Source organism: Pithys albifrons, chromosome Z (assembly GCF_047495875.1).
Source record: "Pithys albifrons albifrons isolate INPA30051 chromosome Z, PitAlb_v1, whole genome shotgun sequence".
NCBI classification, from domain to species: Eukaryota; Metazoa; Chordata; class Aves; order Passeriformes; family Thamnophilidae; genus Pithys; species Pithys albifrons.
Genome location: NC_092497.1, coordinates 65,745,478 through 65,761,008, shown reverse-complemented (window position 1 = coordinate 65,761,008; position 15,531 = coordinate 65,745,478). Strand labels below are relative to the sequence as shown.

Below are 15,531 nucleotides of genomic sequence, written 5' to 3'. Positions count from 1 at the left end.
AACTCCATCAGCCTTTTGCCTACAGCTCTTTCTCTCACTATTTATTCTTTCCACATTGGTTGAAACCCTGTTATTATTCTGTTGTTGCGTTTTCCATAATTTTGGCAGAATTTAAACTTTCCCAGAGTATTTTACTACCTTATTATTTTATCTTTGCTATTTTCGGTTTGCTGCTGTTCATACTTGCATCACCAGTGTTGTGTTTTATTACACTGGGGTACAAGACATTTCAGCCAAAATCTGTTAGCATTATATGTAGTTATAGCATTCTGACATAATTTCTTTTCAATTAGGTGAAAATGAAATCCTTGAAACTCTGTACAGTATTGCAAGTAAGAACAAGATATGGCGGTCTTATATAGGCATGGGTTATTACAACTGCTCAGTGCCTCAGCCCATCGCACGGAATTTGCTGGAGAACGCAGGATGGTAATGTACCACATTTTCTTCTTAAATATATACATATAAATACACATTTGAAGTTTGTCTTATGAGTGAGCACAGACAAATATATGCCAAACTTTTTTTTTAAAGAAAACTTTCATACATTTACTAACGATGTGTGTCCTACTGTGCGGAAACTGTGTTGCTCATGCTGAAGCCAGATCAAAAAAATTATGCTTTTGACTTTAGAACATACTTTTTTTCTGTTAAATATTGTTGATTTTGTGACTTTTGTTCACAGCTCCTATTTACTGTTAACTAATACAAGAATATTTGTTTGCTTTAAGGAAGTATACAGATGTAACTCATAAACAAAAGTAATCATTTTCTAATTTCTGCCGAAATTCAAAACAGCTCCCTCCTGCACTGGTGTATGCAATTTGGGTGGAGGTGGTTAAATATTGTGCAGTACTCTGATCGTGGTTTTCTTATGAGGAAGTAAGAAACCTTGCAGATTCTAAAGGCTATTCTCTTGGTATTTCTTACTTGAATTTTTTTTTTAACCAGAGACCTTCAAGGGTTTGAATGTTTATCCATAAAGCGAATTCTTGTCTGATCAAGTAATTCACTGGTGAACAGCAGTGGTACTAAAACTATCATAATATGATAATTCATTTATGAAGAGGCTGAGAATATTGTGCTTGGTTCTGATCACCCAGCTGACATTTCAGTTTCTAAAGAACTGTAATGCAGATATGGTGCAGCAGGAAAAGTTAAATCTAATGTGGAATCTCACTGATACTCTGTATTTTCTCATTTAATTTACAAGTTCCCCTATCACTAGTAAGATCTTTTTTTTGTATGGTATTAAAATAAGAACTGTCATTTTCCTTACTGGGTAATTTTTATTCTAATAAAAGCTGTATTTAAAGTTTATTTGTGTATTAAAAAAACAAACCAAGAAAGAACAACCAACCAAAGGATTACATTACTGAATGTAGAAAGCCATTGTTACTTAGATGTTACGTATTTATGGCAACTAAGGTATAAAACCAGTGTCTACTTATCTGTAGATCTCTGAGTAATTTATTTTTAGACTTGTTTGCTCTATTTGCATTGCAAATTTTTGAACTGGTGAAAAAGTTGCACTGTTTGGACTCAAAGAACATATGCCATACATCTATACAAAGCTTTATTTGGCTTTATTCTCACTCAGTTTTTGCAACAAATACAATATAAATATTTCAATACAGTACTGCAGAAGAAGTTATCAGTCAAGAGAGGCAAAGTTAAAAACAGTTAAAAAGTGGAAAAAAAGGAACTTCATATTTTTAAATCCTAATAAATGATACAGTGTTAATGAAACACTGGGAGAGCTTGTCCAGATATCTGTTCTTTCAGTGTCCTGTAAAGTCAAACCAGATGGCTAAAGGCTGAACTGTTAGATAATGGCTAAACTGAAGGCTAAAATGTTTGTTGGGGAAAGCTGTATATGTGTGTGTGCGTATGTGCAAAAGCAGCTACACAGGCTGTTTAAGAAATTAGACTTCCCCTGGGTGTGTAATACCTTCCATGCTGACACATTTTACATTGCGGCTCCAAGGAAAATGCTGCAAGCTCAGGCTGATTGTTTCTGATCTATTCTGTCTCTCTTACCTAACTTGTAGTTTCTCGTTGCTTGGCATTTCTTAGATCAAGGCTTGCATTGATATACAATGTAAGTTTATAAAAGATTGTTCACAGAAGTCTGTAAACACAAAAGCAAGTGACTTCACATTATTTGGGACACTTGGACTTGCCAGGAGGAGGTAGGAAGCAAAGGAGTAGATTTCAGGAGGAAACTTCAGAACCAAATATATTTTCAGCTGAAAATGAGACTACCACACTGGGGTTCTTATGACATTACCATAGAGGTCTTCCCAAATCTCTGACTCTAGTAAATGTATACTCCACACTGCTGGAATTTTAACTTTTTGAAGCATTTGGACAACGATTTATAATATCTCTGTCCGCTTCTAACGTCTGTTAGAATATGAATATAACTTCCTAGCTTTCTCCAATTTTACCTGAAGTCATCTTCCCCCTCCACTAACATACCAATGAAATTTTTTTACATTTGATGTGCTGAGTTCTTTCCACAGTAGCATACCAAATTAATTCTGTGCTCTGCTGCGAATAACAGAAGATGTGAATAATACTTGTCAGAAATCAGCTTACATACAGTCTTTTTATTAACATACAGGTGACAACAGTGTAGTATTTTTGGGGCTTACGTGGATAAAGATACCTGTCAGGCCTTGGAAATCAAGGTGGCCTTTGAAGTTGCACTAATACCAGACAATGGAGCATGATGCGGAGGTTTCCAAAGTACAGCTCTTTTGATTCCTTTGCCCCTAGATATTAAATATGTAAGAAAAAAATACCTGTAGCAATGATACCTGCTGTCTTCACATCTGTAGTGTAAATTATTAAACTTTGTAGCTAGTAACTCTCAGCGCTTATGCATTACATTCTGAAATTACTGCATACTGTACATTAATTACTTGTAAAGACTTTGTTTTTAAATTACTTTAAAAAGTCACTTATCATGTAGTATAGATTCAACCAGAAGTCAAAATGCAGACTAAAGCCAGATATTTTATTTGAAGAAATTGTGGAGAAGTAGAATATATTAAAAGATATAAATGCTTAGAAAATGCTAAAAAACCTAAAATAAAATGTTTAAATAAGTGTTTCTATGTTAAAAACCTTGTGTTTACCCATAGAATTGATAAGCTTCATGCACTGTAATTTGTAGCACTACTGAAATTCAAGATTTCTTGATTGAATTTTTTTCCATCTTTTTGCAAGTGATTGGTTTTACTTCAGCTGTGTTTTCCTTTCAAAACCACAACATCAAAATCATAAAACTTCATTAATTCTGTTTTGTAATATAGCATACTTTCCAAACTATGTGGGATTTCTCATTTCAATTGAACTCCATATTTTTACTCTTATTAGTCTAATTCTAGTTCCTCCTGCAAGTCGTAATACAAAAAAGAGCCCTTGGATGAAATAAAATGAGAAATCATGATTGTAACATGAATTACAGAGGAGTTTCTTTTGCTAAGCAAGAAAAGTCATTGCTCATGCAAAGGAGTTTGGAATAACTTTTTATTGATGAGGGCTGAGTGGGCAGGGGGACATTCAGAAAACAAATCTTAATACTCCCAGGCTGAAAGTTTATCCAACAAACTGAACACTGGGCTTAGCAGCTGTGGAGAAAAAAAAAATTACTCTTGGGATTAGCAATGTTGCATGCAACCCAGGTCATGGTTTCACTTGTGAACTATGCAGTCATGTGACAATAATTGGTTTAGTGTTAGAGTTGGGTAAAAAGGAGAAAAATCGTGTCATTTTGAGGATAATCATCAGTATTTATATATTTGATCCATAGCAATTGCTTTCTGTCACTGTACTGAATAGTGTACGTGAATAATTTGAGCAGATGTATCATTTAAATAGACAGTAAATTCATAGCATCATATATTACACTTTGAGTTCACAAACTGTATATGTCCTTCTAGCTCTTGCATTCTCCTCAGTACTTTTTTCTACCTTCTGTCTTGCATTACTATTTTGTTGCTCCTCTCATCTTGCTCCTTACCACAGGTTCTCCACTTTGTTCTTTAAAAATCTTTGTTCACCTTCTATTGACTTGACATGACTTGAGCTTCCAAATACTTAAGTCTTCTGTTAAAGCTTGTACCTTCATTCATAATCATTTTTCAAAAGTCTAGACTCACTACCAGCCTTTTAAGGAAAAAACCTTCTGTTTTCTTCCACTGCTGGAAAACAGAGGCCACAAGTATTCCTATTTACCATTTGTTTGTGGCTGCTACTTTGAATTCAATCTGGCGTAAAGTCTGACCTCTGTTCTTGCCTTTCATCCCTGGACTCATGCTGATTTGTTTTCTGGACTATTATAATGGAGCATTTCCATTAGATTCTTACATTTTCAAAGGAGTTGCTTATGTTGCCACTACTATTTTTTTGGTCAAATGACAACAGATAAAACTTGTATTAGTCTCACTTCTTTCCACTAACATATATGGAAACTGCCATTTCACAAGACGTTGCGTATTTCTGAGCTTGATTCTGTGGAATGCCAAGTGCCTTTCCTCCCAGAAGAGTGGAGAAGACTGTGCAAGTAAAAGGCTTCAGAAACAGTAGTGAAAGATAATGGCATACCTAGATATGATTGAATAAAGCATTCTCCTTTGGGTATTGTGACTTGATTCATTTCTTCCACACTGAGCGCCTGCTTACTCTATCCCTTCTCCATGATGCCATCACACCTCTGTTTTAAAAGTCATCTCTTTTCAAAATGGAGAAAGGGAATTACTCTCCTGTAAAAAATGAAGTCAACACCAGAAGATAAAATATTCTCTGACTTCTAGGACAATGAAAAATTACAATTGTCTAAAAATAACAGTTGTTGTATAGCAACAGACTGAAACAGAATGGCACAACAGAAAAAAAGTTGTTTTTTCTAACAAACTTAATGTTAGTGAATTACACTTTACTGTTTATTTTTCCCATGACATAGTTCAGTTGTATGTTGGTGTAATTCTGTTACACAGTTACTTTCCTAGACCTGAACTCAGAATTTTTTTCTTACAGGGTTACCCAGTATACTCCTTACCAACCTGAGGTATCCCAGGGCAGGCTGGAGAGCCTGCTAAATTACCAGACTATGGTGTGTGATATCACAGGAATGGATGTGGCTAATGCATCTTTGTTGGATGAGGGGACAGCTGCTGCAGAAGCTATGCAGTTATGTCACAGGTACTATGTTTAAATGTGTGGTTAAATCACAATGGGAAGTACTTCTGGAATTTGAAGGCATATATCCATGTGTGGCCATGGATAGGTGAATGAGTTGAAGCTGAGTGTGGCCTTTTTAACTGTGAGCAGATCTCTGTATCACTCCAGTCCATGTTGCCAAACTCCCAGAGGAGTTCCCAGTGTTGATGTAAATGCTTAACTCAGACATCTAAGGCCTAAAAAAACCTAAGGAAGTACCTAGAGAAAGTACAGGAGGAAGTCTAGAGCAAGGAAGATATACACTTGTTGGAGAAAGGTCATGTTAGAGAACACTTAAGCAAGCTGGACATACACAGGGTCCTGATATGATGCAGCCATGGCTGTTGAGGAAGCTCCTTGTGTCTATATAAGGCCACTCTTGTTTGTCTTGCTGATGATGCAAAACTGGGAGGATCAGCCAGTGGTCATGGTGTATTCACAGGGCCCTTGACAGGCTGGAGAAAATGGGCTGATAGGAACCTTGTGAAGCTAACAAGGGGAAGTGCAAAATCCTGCACCCAGGGATAAGCAACCCCAGGCATATGGGGCACACACCGGGTGCTGAAGGCTGGACAGCATCTTTGCTGAAAAGGCCTTTGGGGTTCCTAGGGGAAATCAAATGGGGCACAATGCAGCAGTGTGCCCTTGGGGCAAAAAGGCCAAAAGTTTCCTGGGCTGAACTGGCAGGAGGAGTACTGCCATCAGGCCAGGGAGGGATCCCTCTCTCTCCTCATCCTGATAAGTCCACATCCTGCAGTGCTGCACCCAGCTCTGGGCTCCACAGTATGAGAGACATATAGACATACTGCATAAAGTTGGGTTGCCCTGCCTGTGGTACCAGTCCAGCAACTGGCACGCAGACACGCTCCTGCTCCCACCAATACCACCACTGACACATGGGCCCTATCACTGAGCTGCTGCTCCAGTTGCTGGCACTGAAGTCCACTCACTTCAGTCACTTCAGCTGAGCTGCACAATGGACTTGTGGATCCTCCTTGGTCTGACTCCAGTTGCTGGCACCCAGACAGCCACATGTACACAGAGAGAATAGAGAGTCCCCTCACCCATGAAAGGAATCAGAAGGCATTTAGCAAGAGGACAAACTGCACTAGTTGGTTGCAAGTGCATCAGCCACCAACTATTTATATGTGACTGGCAGTTTATCCCCTTACTCCTATTTTGTTACACTTTTTGTTCCCAGAATCACTTACCTGTATCCTTTTTCTGTGAAACATCTCACAGTAAGCCCTTGCAATCCCAAAATGCTCTTCTCATGCATCCCTTAACATCTACCTCCCAGGTGGGCAGCGATAACCAGAGCGTGTGACTGTTGGGGTTAAATAGTTCCCACCTGCCTTGTGGCCTCTTTGTTCATCTGCCTTTGTGGATGTGGGTCTCCATTGGGCTGATATACCCTGTGAAGGGCCTGGGAGCAGCAGAACAGGGTGTTATTTGAGCTGCTTCACCTGCCATTGCCTCACTGGAGGGAGTGCAGAGGATCTTTTTCCACATAATCTAAGAGACTGTGTCATGAATCTCATGTGTCCTTGCAAATTGAAGATGTGCATTATCTTTTTCCACAAGTGTTTAAAACAAGTTTTAAAAAACAGTGAAGAACATTGTTCTAAGTTGCTAAATGTGAAATTGTTACTGGTATATCCAAATCTACTTTCAAGGATGTGTGTTGTAGGGGCTTTTGAAAGGGACGTGCAAATTAAATGAAGTATGAGAAATGATTGAAGGCCATGGCAGGACTGTGCATCAGACAGGAGATTACCCAACAGAGAGTGTTTTGTAGCTAGTCAGTTGTTCAAAGCCTCTGTCTGACATAAAATTGTCTATACTAGAGAAAACTAAGGAGTTTCTTATCAAATCATAGATTGGTTTGGGTTGGAAGCAACGTTAAAGATGATCTAGTTAGAACCCCACCACCATGGTCAGGGACACCATGCCTTCTTAGTCCCCACTTAACTACTTTGACGCTCATGTTTATTTATCCAGAACAACACTGGAAATCTGTATTAAAAACCACAGCTGTATTCCTTTAAAAGAGTATGTGTGTGGAGCCATCCCCACAGCTTCTGAAAGTAGCTTCTTGTTTTGATTCATAGTCTTAATTTTTGTCACGTATTAGTCTTATTCGAGTGTCCAAAATGAACTTTCTTATTTTAAATGCACCAGAACCTTCATTCAATCTTACACTTAATCTGATTATAATGAACAGTATTTACAACTGCCTTTTAACATAATAAAACTCACTTGTAGAAAACAACATACTTTTTTTTTTCCATGGGGAACATTATATTCTTGATATGTAAACCTTCTTTTTTCTTTTTTTTCAACAGACACAACAAAAGAAGAAAGTTCTATGTAGATGCCCGATGCCACCCTCAAACTATAGCAGTGGTTCAAACTAGAGCAAAGTAATGTTTTTCTCCATTTTCCATTTGAATTGTTTTTCTTCTGTGCCTCTTCAGCATATACCTAACATTTTTGGATGATAGGATTATGCTTTCTTTGCAAAGTAGAAGCAGAATCTGTTATGATTTGGCATTGCTTCTAGTTTTTCATTCAAATACGACTGCAAAGAAGTTAAAACTGTTTAAAAAAAGACTTAAGCATATGATAAAAAAAAAATATTTCATTTTCCCCATGATTTGCTGCACAAATAGATAAATTTGATTGTTGAATTCAGTCTAGTCTTTTATTTTTACTAGGAAATTAATTACCCTAGCTAGCAAATCTTCTCTTTTAATGAAAGCTAGATATATTTTAATATTACAGTTTGAAGTAACTATCTTCTAGAAACTTGACTTAATTCTCAAAGTTAAACATGTTAAAGCAGTGAAATGTTGACATAAAGTATCTTATGTGTCCTTTGCTTTGCTGGGCTCCATATTTCCAGTGATGATATCAAATGCAATTATTCTTCAGTACTACATACCATGACATGAAACTTTATCAATGTTTAGTGCTGCAAAGCATGTTCAACTCTCTATATGTTAAAGAAAAAAAGTCATGTAGGTCTATGAAAACATCCTGTTGAGTATCACTCCAGGATAGTGGTGGGAAGGGGTATGAATATGTTGCCTTTTCCATGTTTTTGTTTCCAGTTATACAGGTGTTATTACTGAGCTCAAATTACCTCATGAGATGGATTTCAGTGGAAAGGATGTCAGCGGAGTGTTATTTCAGTATCCAGACACTGAAGGGAAGGTTGAAGACTTCTCTGAACTTGTTGAAAGAGCTCATCAAAATGGGGTAATTTTTATTGGTCTCACTCATAAACAATCTCTTGCATCAAACAACCATATTCATAGAAACTTAAGTGTTACATGAAGTACTGTCTCAGCCCCATGCAACTGATAGCCATTGCAACCAATGCACTTCAGCTATGTGCAAGTGATGTGGAACCTTTTGAAGCTATATTTAAAAACTTAGCTCCCATGCAAACACCATTGCTTCAGAAAAGAGGCTGACTGCTCTGTGCATTTCTGTTTTCAGACTCTCACCTGTTGTGCTACTGACCTTCTGGCTCTCTGTATTCTGAAGCCTCCTGGAGAGTTTGGGGTGGATGTTGTCCTGGGCAACTCCCAGAGGTTTGGTGTGCCACTGTGCTATGGGGGACCCCACGCAGCATTCTTTGCTGTCAAGGAGAATCTAGTGAGAATGATGCCAGGCAGAATGGTGGGTGTTACAAGGTAAGGGCTCCTGTCGCCATCACATGCCTACAGCAAAAATTGAAATCATAGAATACTTAAGACTAGAAAAGACCTTCAAAACCATCAAGTCAAACCGTCAACTTACCATCATGTTCACTACTAAACTGTGCCCTCTAGTGCCATATCCACATGTTTTTTGAACACTCCCAGGGATGGTGACACCGTGACTTCCCTGGACAGCCTATTCCAATGCTTTGCAACCCTTTCTGGGAAAACCTTTTTCCTAATATCCAAGCTAAACCACCTCTGATACAACTTCAGGCTGTTTCCTCTCATCCTGGCACTTTGTACTTGGGAGAAGAGACCAATCCTCACCTCACTACAACATCCTTTCAGGGAGTTGTAGAGACCAATAAAGTCTCCCCTCCGACCTTAATAATAAGAAACGATAATAAACCTTACTATGACCATCTTGGGCAGCCATCTTGTGCTGAACAACAGCTGACCATCATGTTGTAGCAAACACCTTTCTTCTTGAAAACCATGAGAACAGAAGTTGCCTTTAGTTCTGAGAAAGCAAGCTTCAAGAATTCTGTTTGTGTGGAATGAAGCTGTGGACTGTCTGTAATGCTTGTGGCAATGTGGGATGAAAAGATAACCAAAATCACAGTGGATTTATTGTGATGGCACAAAGCTTTGCAAGCTAATTTATTCAACTTATTCGGTACTGTTGTACCTTTTTCTCTGACATCCAGTCCTTCAAAACATAAATGGAAAGAAGTAGAAAATTCAGTGAAGCTCCAAAATAATCAAGAAGGTACTTAATCTACTTCACCTTTTAGTCCCACTTAAACAGAGCACTGAAATAGCATGCAAAATCTTGCCTCTAATTCTTGCTGTTGGTGACGTATGTTGTTGTTTGACAAGATGTCTAACTGGTGATAATTGAAATGCAAAGCTGTTGTCACTGGGAAGACTGCATATGTTTGGTGCAGAAGTTATTCAGAAGTGCTTGAGTAACCAGAATAACTAGTATCGTTCACAGTTATCAATAAGCTTAGAAATATTTAATTTTTATAGTAATATATCTTCTTCATCTTTCTGCATCTCAAGAAAGTTGGAAAAGAAATGGATAAAAGCTCTGATACTTCCTCAATGCATCTTTCTGCCATGGATTTTTTCAAGATTTTGATCACAAGATCACAGAATGATTGAAATTGGAAAGGGCTCTGGAGGCCATCTTTTCCAACCCCTGCTCAAGATGGGACAGACTCAGCCTGAAGTCAGTGCCCAGAGTGGTGTCTAGATGTCTCTAAGGTCTCCAAGAAAAGAGACTTCAGTTTCTCTGAGCAACCTGTATCAGTGCTTAGTCACTCTAAGAGTGAAAAATCATTTCCTCATGTTCAGAGGAAAGCACCAGTGTTTCAGTTTATGTCCCTTTTCACTGGTCCTGTCTCTGGGCACTGCTGATAAAAGCCTGGTTCCATCCACTTTGCACCTTCCCTGAAGGTACTAAAGTACATTGGTGATGTCCTCCTTGAGTCTTCTCTCAGCCTTTCCTCATAGAAGAGATGGCACAGTTTCTTTGCCATCTCTGTGGTCCTTCACTGGACTCTCTCCAGTACCTCTGTATTGCTCTTGTACTGAGGAGCACAGAACTGGACACAGCGTTCTAGGTGAAGCCTCACCAGGGCTGAAGAGAGGGCAGGGATCACCTCCCTTGTTGGCAACACTCCTCCTTATGGAGCCCATACTTCCTTCACTGCATGGGCAGATTGCAGGCTCATGCTCAACATGGTGTCTGCCTGCACCCCTGGGGTTTCTCTGCCAAGCTTCTTTCCAGCTGGGCGGCACCCAGCATGTACTGGTGAGAGGGATTCTTTGCCAGGTGCAGGAGTTTGCACTTCCCTTGTTGAATTTCATGAGGTTCCTGTCAGGCCACTTCTCTACCTTGTCAAGGTTCTTCTGGATGGACCAACAGTAAACTAAGCTGTGTAGCCTACCTGAGCAGCCTTGATGTAAACAGAAATCTAGAGCCTTCGGTCTTCCTGTCTGGTGTCACAGCTGTCCTGACTTACACTTTATTCTCTCCAGTACCTTTCTGTTTCTGAGCATAGATAAATATTTTGAGGTTAGCATGCATAAAGCACAATGTCATAATTTACTGTGGTTTTAAAGTAACAGAAACAACATTTTGACTTGTAACTTAGAGATGCAAGTGGAAAGGAAGTGTACCGACTTGCTTTGCAAACACGAGAGCAGCATATCAGGAGGGATAAAGCTACCAGCAACATCTGCACTGCACAGGTAATTTGTCATGCTTTATTTTCAGCAGTAGAAAGGAGCGAGTTGAAAAATTTGAGTTATCTTTACTTTTGAAAGTTTTTGCGAGAAAAATGAAAGATATTGAAATATTCTGGACATTGTGCATTTGTTTTGAGTCCTTTGAAAAATGGATCTGCTTGAAAAGAGAGTATTAATATATATCCTTAATTAAAGTCTGTCCTGAATTCTTGCAGGGTCATGAATCCATCTGTCTTACAGCACGAGTGCCACTGAGTAGTACTGTGTTTGTTACAAATGAGCCAGGTTTCATAATAAAACAGAAGGGAATTCCAATGATCTGAAATTTCTTACTCAAGGCAAAAGAAATAAGCTTTTAAGTTCTAAAACTAATTGTTCGAATTGTCACAACTTATATTTTTGTCTGTGTGATTTGATATGAAAATGTTACATCACCAAAGACAGATATTTACAGGAAAACACCATCATTAACTTAGTAATTATCCAAAAGAGTTATCTTCAACATACTTCCATAGACCTTCAGCCAGACAAGGTCATAACTTTTTTTACTCCTATCATTGCTTTTCTTATGCTCTTCATGTTGTGCCACATTTTGAGGAGAGATTAAAACAATGAGATATGCCATAATTACTAAACAATGAGTTTCTGTGAGACTAGCTTGGCTTGAGATTCTTTAAACCTCTTTGTTGCAGTATTTCAATTAAAGTACATGTTAATTGCTAACACAGTTACATGTCAAAGGGCACTGATGGCATAATCAGTGCTTACAGTTTCATGAAACTATTTTACTTTTCCCTTCTTTTACTTTGTAGGCAACACATAATCAGCTGTAACATCAGCTGAGGATATGCGCTTGTCTCTGGTGCTAAAGAAACATTGCACTAAACTAACATGAAATAATCTCTGCTAACAGTAACAGTAACAATAATATTATCCTAAACTGTGTTTGGATCCTAGGCTCTTCTGGCCAATATGTCAGCAATGTTTGGTATATACCATGGCTCCGATGGATTAAGGCATATTGCAAGACGAGTTCACAATGCTACCCTAATCTTGGCTGAAGGTGTGTATTTAATGTTTACAGAAACTGTTCTAAAATTGTTACCCCTTCTTAAATAATACATCTTCTTAAACAAACTTAGAGGGTGAGAAGGTATTGCCAGCTGATGTGTGTTCTCTCAGCTAGAGAGACTGTTTGAATACCAAATTCCCTGCTGATGTTTTTGTGTACTTCTGATAATGACATCCAAGAATTAGATATCTATGTGTTAGGAACTCACAGGCATTATTTCTGTTATCGAGGGAAACTACAAAGTGAGTCTCTAGATGATACTATTGAAATGCTGTTTGCCAGCTGCTACTTCGTGTACTAGACCATCCTAGTTTGCACACAGAAATCTGCCCAGAGTATTAATAACATAGCAAAGGAAGATAATAGATGATATTAAAGCAGTAGAAACGTTTCAGTTATGTTGGGTTGAGTATTGTGCCTGCTATGAACACTGAAATCCCAAAGCTTAACAGCTAACCAAAAGCAGCAGAAAACAATGACTTGTGGTCTGGGAGACTTTTTTCAGTGGTATGACTATCATTGCTGTCAGAAGGAGCTATGCAGAACTGGAATGTTTGGAATTAAGGGATTATTGCCACAAATATTGATGCTTTATTTGCCAGTTTACTTGAAAGACCTTTTGCTACTATGAAAAGCACTGAAACTCTAAACTTTGTTATGGCAAGCTATATGACAGTTAATATCCACTCATAATATTGTACATCCATAATGTAACTTTTCTTTCCAGTCTTACGATTTTGTCTTTATTGCATTTATATACCAACTGTGAAGCTGTATATATTACAGATTTGATGAATCAGAAGGATCTTACTTAGACTCAATCTTCATTGTTAATTAGGTCTGAATCTGATTTAGTTGCATTTCACAGACAGTGACATTTCACTAAAAAGTTGGTGACTTTGATGCTCCTTACCTGAGGGGAATATCTTGCTTTATTATGTAAAAGGCTTTTACTTTTGAGATAGATAGACTTATTCAACTACTGTATGAGCAAGCAATACAGTATGCATATAATACGATTAACTTGCTGGTTTTTTTAGGTCTCAGGCGAGCTGGTCATAAACTACATCATGATCTGTTCTTTGATACCTTGACGATCACATGTGGATGCTCAGTCAAAGAGGTTTTGGACCGGGCACCTCTTAGAAAGATAAATTTTCGGATTTATAGTGATGGCAGAGTAAGCAACTTTCTAAACCTTTGATAAATTCTGAAATTTTGTAGTATCACTTTTTCTTCATTAAGTTTATAATCATTACATGTGCTAAACAGAAATTTAAGACCTTGTAATTTGCTCAGATATGTCAGTCAGTTATAAGGATAATATAAAGAATGAAGTTGTTAAGTGATGCACTTCCAGAAATAATATTTTCATTTTAGTCCCGTTAAAAAAGATTATCTAGTTGTTTTATGTTAAATATGCCACTAAGGGGTAAAGTGGAGAGACTCTAAAACTTAGTGCTGAAATACAAGGTGATATCCAGAATTCAGGTCCTGTGTCAGTGTTTATAAACAGATTGAAATCTAAACCACATTTTGATAGACACTAAGGACTCTTGGCAAAGTGTACCATATTCTGTAAATTGGGATGGGGGAGGGGGTGTCATAGCAAAGTGGGCAATTTTCCTCTTAGGTGGAAGACAGAGGCATTAATTAGAAGGGAGATCACATCTGGCTTGGATGGTTTAGCTGGATACAGGAAGGAACTTGGAAACTTTATGTAAATAAAATAAATTTATCCATCTATTACATAAAATGAAGTGACAGTTACATATTGTTGGGTAGATTGATTTTTTTCCTTTTTTTCCTGCTGTTTTTCTGGAATATTTTTCTTGACCAGAAGAAATGTATTATGCCTCTAGAATTAACAGCTATGAGTAATTGCAATTGCTTTTATCCATAGCTTGGAGTATCACTTGATGAAACTGTAAATGAGAAGGACCTAGATGACATATTATGGATTTTTGGTTGTGAGTCTTCTTCTGTAAGTACCTAATAGATCATACAGTTTAAATTATCTGAATGTTTCAGATATTTAATGAAAAGAGAAACTGCTTCTGGGACACTGGGTGTCTATATGATAACCGTTTTTAAATACTAAGAATTTCTGATCCTCTCTTAAAGAAAGAGGGAGTGTTAGATAACAAGGATTTATGTAGCGCCATTTTCTGTTTGTGACACTTAGTTCTTTCAGTGAGCTTGCACACCTTGCATTTAGGTTATTACTTCTTTTGGGAGGATTAAGACATGGTGGTCAACAATTCCTTTCCCACTGGAATTTTTGTTGCATGTCAATAGTAATTAGCAGCAATACTTTCAAGATGAGGTCTACTGGGACATCTGTACCCAGTTTTAATACAATGCTCTTGTCATGCTAGATATATACAAGTATGTATGCTAGCAGAGTTCGGGTTTTTACCTTAAAAGCGGAAAAAATCGTAAGGTAAACTGGTAATATAAGATAGCTCTGTTGGAAATTGACATGAAAAAGGAATTTCCATGTAAGAATTTAACTCGCTATTTCTTTGTGTCAAAGGAATTAATTGCCGAGAGTATGGGCGAGGAAACCAAAGGCATCCTTAGCACACCATTTAAGAGGACTTCCAAATTCTTAACACACCAGGTTTTCAACAGGTTTGTGAAACTGCTGTATATTTTGTATTTTTATGGAATCTGAAAATATCTCCTTTCAAGAGTAGTACTGGAGTCAGTTGAGGACAGTTTTGTACCTGAAGTCATATTGTCACTCGTTACTCTGAAATAATGTAATTAGTAGCATTTTTAGATATTTTTCTCATTTTAAATTAGCAGAGCAATACTCATGGTCACATTGGAAATGTGTTTTTCTGTTTATCTGCTATATTGTACAAGGTAGCATTTGAGGATGTAGTATCAGCAGACTTACTAGAACCCTTATATTCCGTATTTACTGGTAAGATTTCTGACATTATAATAGGCATTTTTAATCCTCGTTGCTATTAGGAAGCTTAAAGTGACACTTTGGAGAGAACTACCTAGAATATATTAACTATCCTTGGTCTTACTTCTTTATTTACGTTTTTTCCTATGTTAGCAGCTGGTATAGCTAATCTGCTTGCCTTATGACTACATTTTGTGTTCTCCAGCTATCACTCTGAGACAAATATCGTGCGGTACATGAAAAGATTAGAAAACAAAGATATTTCCCTTGTTCACAGCATGATTCCTTTGGTAGGTATTTACCAAAAAGAGAAAACATTAGGCACTTATATACATCTTCAATAA

General features: G+C 37.6%; 1 protein-coding gene across 1 annotated transcript in view; it reads left to right on the top strand.

The window, feature by feature from the left end:
* GLDC (glycine decarboxylase) overlaps positions 1–15,531 on the top strand; it is a 43,056-nt gene that overhangs the window by 8,492 nt on the left and 19,033 nt on the right. Inside the window, exons 3-13 of the mRNA XM_071581327.1 lie at positions 294–429; positions 5,047–5,211; positions 7,575–7,652; positions 8,343–8,490; positions 8,734–8,930; positions 11,102–11,198; positions 12,153–12,258; positions 13,308–13,447; positions 14,171–14,251; positions 14,804–14,901; positions 15,393–15,477. Coding sequence (XP_071437428.1) covers positions 294–429; positions 5,047–5,211; positions 7,575–7,652; positions 8,343–8,490; positions 8,734–8,930; positions 11,102–11,198; positions 12,153–12,258; positions 13,308–13,447; positions 14,171–14,251; positions 14,804–14,901; positions 15,393–15,477 — 1,331 coding nt within the window. The remainder of the gene's footprint in view (positions 1–293; positions 430–5,046; positions 5,212–7,574; positions 7,653–8,342; positions 8,491–8,733; positions 8,931–11,101; positions 11,199–12,152; positions 12,259–13,307; positions 13,448–14,170; positions 14,252–14,803; positions 14,902–15,392; positions 15,478–15,531) is intronic.